Source organism: Coenobita brevimanus, chromosome 86, assembly GCF_032717465.1.
Source record: "Coenobita brevimanus isolate Jiangsu-jjx chromosome 86, ASM3271746v2, whole genome shotgun sequence".
Lineage (NCBI taxonomy): Eukaryota > Metazoa > Arthropoda > Malacostraca > Decapoda > Coenobitidae > Coenobita > Coenobita brevimanus.
Window position 1 is genome coordinate 24,406,639 of NC_137039.1, and position 6,186 is coordinate 24,412,824.

Sequence of the window (6,186 nt, forward strand, 5' to 3'; positions counted from 1 at the left end):
GATGAGAAATACTTTTTTTTTTTATTCCCCCCCCCCCAAGCATTCATTGGGTACAGTATTTGTGGGTCTGTGTGATTCTCAGTCATATTTTGTTTGTGTCTACAAAAATTCATGATGTTATATATTTAATACAGTATTGCTTTACTTGTCATAACATGCTGCATAATTTCTTTCCACAGACTCAAAATATGTCCCTCAGTCAAGATAACTTACAATGCGGTGGTGGAGGCAGTATGAACAATGGGTGTAATAATGTTGGTAATGGGTGTAGTAGTGGTGGTGGTGGTGGTGGTACCTGGTGCAATAACAACCAGAACATGGGTAGTATGGGTGCATCCATGGCTGCTTGTGGCAGTGGTCCTGGTATTGGCAACTACAATTCTATGGGTCCCATGGGCCCTGTTGACCACCACAACCACAGCCACCATAATCACTGTGATGGGCCCAGAAGAGCATCAGACCCTGTTAGACCTTTAGAACGTGGAGGAATGGATGATGGAAGCAACAGTGGCCCCAACAGATTGCAGAGACACCACAGTTACACTTCCTTCAACTCTCGCACTCCACTACCACCCATCACCCCCCGCCAGCACCCCAACCACGGCCTACAGTTGGACCAGGTTGCAGAGGATGAGCCAATTGAAAACAAGTTGGTTCTGCCTGATGATATGGTCAACTACCTCAACTTGGTAAGTTTGGGGTGAAGAGCTTAGCCCCTTCAGGCAATGGATGTTATTTGTAATTTATTGTTGTTGTCATTAAGCTGTTTTACGTGGTGTAGGAGAGACTTTTCAGATGAAAGAGGTCAGATACAACTTTCATTTTCCCCTTGGGTATGAGAGATCTGCCCTTACCTGAATACAATCATCTTGAAGTATCTATCTATCTATCTGTCTATTGCCAGACGCCATAATCCTGTAAGGGGTGGCCATTTGACTCTGAGTTATTTGTTTTATGGGGAGGGGCACTAACCCTCCACCAACCCACTTGTTGACACGTAGGGAGCACGTATGGTTTGGTTATACAGTTACCACCCAGCTTTGTGAATGGTTTCTTGGCATACAGGAAACCATTTGACTTGTCATTCAATATAAAGCCACCTGTAATGGAAAGAAAAGCAATAAGAAGTGACAGGAAAGATGGGAGAAATAGGAAGAGAGGAGGGCAGGCACAGAAAAAGAATGATACAGGCTAAGGAAGAAGTAGGCAGCGCTACATCAAGTGAGTGGATGATGGTCACCACCACCTACCACTATCTTGAAGTAGCAAGAATAAATTATTAAAAGACATCACATGATTTAAAACTTTAAGTTCATATATTATATTGAATGTTTCTTTGATAAGAAATGCAGATATAGTATTCATAATAGCTGGTGAAAAGGGTATATGTGAGTACTGTATGCAGTGTCAAAAAGAAGGTGAGTGACTAACATAGGTAAATACAGAATGTGAAAAAGCCAGGCATGGAAGTTGTGGGAGTGAAAGAATTGAAAAAGGACAGAAATGGATAGATGGGTATGTATAGAGATGTAGGCCTACAAGACATATCTCTTATTAACCTAGCTGTCAGGAGTGTGGCTACCATTAAGAACTGCTATTTTGTTTGGATTGTTTGGTATGTGGGGTGGAGACAAGACTTCTAAAAACTTGAATGGTGTGTGAATGGATGTGTAGCCAATTCTTAGTGGGCACTTTGTCCATAATTTTCTAACTTTTCTACTTTCCTCTTCATGTTTTTAAATTCCTCCCTTCCATTACATTTGTGGGGAACCAGGATTAAGATGATGATGGTGGTATTTCTTTTATTTAGGTGAGGAACTTCATATTTTTGCTTTCCATTTCTTTCATAATCTGTGCCTGTATTTGTTGTTCTATAAGCCTTATTCCAAAACCTAGTTCTGACAGCATTTGGCCAAGTGGACATTTCTTTCCCATATGGTGTCATATTGATTTTTCATTGTTACACAATACGCATTATTGTATAGAGTATACAGTATCTTGCTTTAAATGTGTTATATGATTTGAGGATATGATATATTACAGAGTAAATTGTGAAGTTATTAGTAATGTCACGCTAAAGTGATCTATTCAGGATATGTTCACTTAGTTAACAGGTATAAGCCACGCTTTATTCTCTTGCACACACACTTTCACTGTTTTCCTTTCATCACTCCTACTTTCTCTCATTTATCCCACTACACACTCCTTCAAGCCCACACATATTTTTTCTTGCCCACAGCCTCTTCACTTTTTTTTTTTTTTTTTTTTTTTTTTTTTTTTCCCCCCCAAATGAAGTGTAGGCATTTATATTCTCTTGCGTCTTTATTCATTTTCACGCACTAACATATCCCCATTTGCTACTGGGAAAAAGGGGTCAGGGTGGTGATGATAATGATAGTGCTTTTTAATTCTCCCATATTCATTGCATATCCTTACTCACATACTTAGTCTCACAGTTATTTGCTTTTTCTCACTCTAATTCCTCCTTACTCACCACACCTTCACCGTCACAGCCTAACACTATCACTCACCCTCACACCACATTTTTGCTCTCTTACAACCATACTCTCACTCACTCTAAAACTCATCCTCACTCTGATACTGTTCATTCACACTCACCACACCCTCACTGTCAGCCTAATACAGTCATTCACCTTCATTTTTATTTTTGCCCACTAACACTCGCATTCACTCAGCATAACAATTTCACTCATCCTCCCTCTTCTGTGCTCAGTTTTACTCATTTCAACCTCACTTACATGCACAATACCATCATTCTCACATAGCCGACACTATCAGTCACCATCACCCTGATTTTTACTCATATTTACCACACCTTCACTCTCATTTCTGTTTACTAACTCTTACCACACTCTCACTCACATCAGCAAACAATCTCACATACCGTCACTTGTAAATACCCTAACTGACTGACTGGCATGTTGTCCCACAGCAGAAGGGCACAACGGAGAAGCTTAAGACGGAGGTAAAGGAGGGTCGACGTCAGGTTGGCACTCCTGCGCCCCAACCACCACAGCAGCCCTCCCCTGCGTACCCAGGTCCTGCCTACCCCATGCCGGCAATCATGAGTCCAGGATATGGAGGGCAGGTACAGTCCCCCTACCAGTACCCTCAGGCTTCCCCAGGGTACTCTGCCCCTTCCCCTGCCCACTCCACTGGATATATGGCCTCTCCAGCCCCAAATCAGCACCAGTTCCAGTTCCAGCACCAGCAGGGTTATCAACAGGGCATGGGGCAGGGATACCCCATGCAGGGGTACCCAGGTCATCAATATCCTGGTCAGCAAGTGATGGGGCAGCAAGGGTACAATCCCATGATGCAGCAAGGGCGATATGGTGGAATGGGAATGCAGCAGGGAGGTTATGGCATGGGACAGGGAAATTATGGTCCTGTACATGCTTGTGGACACCTTGCCCCCCCCAGCCTGCCCACTCCTGCCTACCAGACCCCTTGTGCCGGGTGCCAGAGCCGCACTGGGGACCTCACACCCTACCAGAACCAACAGGGTGTCATGGCAGGGTGGCAGGGGCAAGTGGGTATGGCCCAGTACCAGGGACAGTACAGTCAACAGCAGCAGCAGCAACAACAGCAAGGTTATCCAGGGCAACAGTACCCAGTGACACCCCAACCCTTCCCTGGTAGGATGGGTGGAGATGTGCAGTGTGGGGATGTCAGCCAGAGTTCCCAAACCAAACCCAGAACCCGCCCTCCCACCCGCCCTGGCCCTGCTGCTCAGCCGCAAGACACATCTGCCACTCCAGCACCAGCAGGCACCACCAGTGCACAACAGCAACCTCAAGGACAGCAGCCACAAATACAGCCACCAGCGACACCAGGGGGTGACACAGCAGTGGCAGCAGTGGGTAGCGGAGTGAGTGAGGATAGCAAGGTGTGTGGCGACAGTCAGCAGGCCACAGCAGGGGCAGTGGCGGGAGCAGCAGCTGCTACTGGGACAGGGTTCATGCGGTCAGAAAGGTACCAGCGCACTCTGGAGTATGTGCAGCAGTGTCGGTCTTGGTCATCTGCAGTCAAGGAGGAGGTCACCAGCACCACTGATCAGAAGCCTCAACTTAACCCCAATGGCACAGTAGCAGGATACACAGCACCTAGCCCAGCCCCTCCCCCACCACAGCAAGGACAACAGGGAAGTTCTCGGTTTGCCACACCCTTGCCTACTGCCCTTGCTGAGACCTCTAATATGGTGATCAATGACATGACTTCCTCTCTGACCTCTCTACAGGAGGAGAACAAGTACCTCCAGATGATACAATGACCCCATTCCTCTCTCTAGTGCCACTCAGGTCATAGCAGGTCATGTATGATTATGACAGTACCTGCAAATGATAAAGGACTCCACCCCTCGCCCTACCCCTCAGGTCGTGCAGGTCATGAACTATATTTGATTCCCTGACCTTATCCCTCGGCCTAGCCCCTCAGGTCACAATAGGTCATCGTAGTAGCTGCAGGATAACACTACTACCACAACTAAGAGGCTACTGAAGACTTGCTTGTGGTTATGTGTAATTGAAATAGATTTGCCATAAGTATCTGAGCCTCATACCCCACCCCCTCACTCACTCACTCACTCACTCATTCACTCACTCACTCACTCACCTCAGTGAAGCGGTTGTCTGTGATGTCTTTATAAAGGTCTGTATATATGAAACTCAGAAAAAGTAACATTAATATATTTGCATTGTTTTTTTTCTTTCACTTTTGAGGTGGTCAGTTCCCGCTTTCTCTTTTCTCACCCTCGTGCCGTTATGCAGATATGAGAGACAGAGTTTCTCTTGTATATTTCATAAATGATATATCATGGCAATAATTTGTGTGATTGGAAAATTGAACCCCCCGTGAATGCCATGTTATCCAGAAGTATGTTGGAAGAAAATGACAGGAAGCTAAGTACTGTACATTGAAGGGGAAAATGTGATAATGACACTTCAGGACAGATGGATAGAAAAAAAGCTGAATAAATATAATGTGTTCTTAGAATTGTATTTTTTACAGTACATTTCATAAGAAGTGAATATTTTTATACATCAGTACACATACCCATGTGACTGTGATGTTAAGTCAGTATGGCTGAGAATGTGGATATTTTAAAGAAACAAAATGGTATGAATAAAGATAGCTGGCAAAATAATGTAATTATTTGGTAGCAGCAAGGGTTGGACATGTTTGCCAGATTTGCTTAGTATTTGAATGAAGACATGATGGACCAGTGCTTCTTTACCCTTCACTGTGTAACCAGAAAAAAGGTGTAATCTTCCAGAGGTGATGCATTGTGCCAAGTGCCAGGAAGCAGCCAAGAAGTGCCAATACACCAGCCGTCCTAAAAGTGCCATAGCAAACATGTGGCCATGTTTACATCGTGACGTCAAAGCTCTCGCATTCATGTGTAATATAATTTGTACATTGAACCTTCCTTTTTTTAATTTATAAGTCGACTTCTTCTTCTTCTTCTTCTTCTTTTTTTTTTTTTTTTTTTTTTTTAAATAACATATACAACGATAAATATGGCAGTTCTTCCATCCATGTCTTTCCATCTCTCAAAGTAATGTACTTATTGATACATATTTTTTACGCCGTGACAATTTTCTTCAGAATAAAGACGTTTTTAGATTAGTAGTTTTAGTTCCATATTTTTGTCATCCACAGGGAGGCCAGATCCAGTGTGTGCCTCTGTGTCACTGAATGAGTGTACCATAATTAAGGGTGAAATATGAGAAGTTGGATCTGTCAAGTTTATGTGAATCACACTTTCACTTCCATTGATTTTTGCCAAACTCAGAGGTTTGTGTGTGTGTGTGTGGTGAGTCTGAGATTAGTGTTTGAGGGGTATGTCCAAAGATTGAGGGCATTATTATTAGGGATGTGTTAGGGAGATTGATAAGGTTGGGGTGAGGGCAGTTATCAAAGTGTTTTGTCCCTTTTGCAAACTACTGTATTGTCCTTTTTCTAGAAAATCAAATGGAATTTAAAAGCAGTACAGTGTTTTGATATATTCTTGTTAGTTTTCTAATAGGACTTGTACAATTTTGATTTGTCACCAAGAGTTGAAGTTTACATTCAGGTTTAGAGACCATTGACCTTGCTAGTCTGTGTACTGTAGATCTTGTCACTTGATGGCAGCTTTCCACGCATCAATTTTAAGCCATTTCC

General features: G+C 43.5%; 1 protein-coding gene across 1 annotated transcript in view; it reads left to right on the top strand.

The window, feature by feature from the left end:
• Positions 1-4,585, top strand: part of ci (transcriptional activator cubitus interruptus) — a 57,216-nt gene extending 52,631 nt beyond the window's left edge. Inside the window, exons 11-13 of the mRNA XM_080280727.1 lie at positions 180-254; positions 315-689; positions 2,954-4,585. Coding sequence (XP_080136853.1) covers positions 180-254; positions 315-689; positions 2,954-4,294 — 1,791 coding nt within the window. The 3' untranslated portion in view covers positions 4,295-4,585. The remainder of the gene's footprint in view (positions 1-179; positions 255-314; positions 690-2,953) is intronic.
• Positions 4,586-6,186: the final 1,601 nt, after the last annotated feature.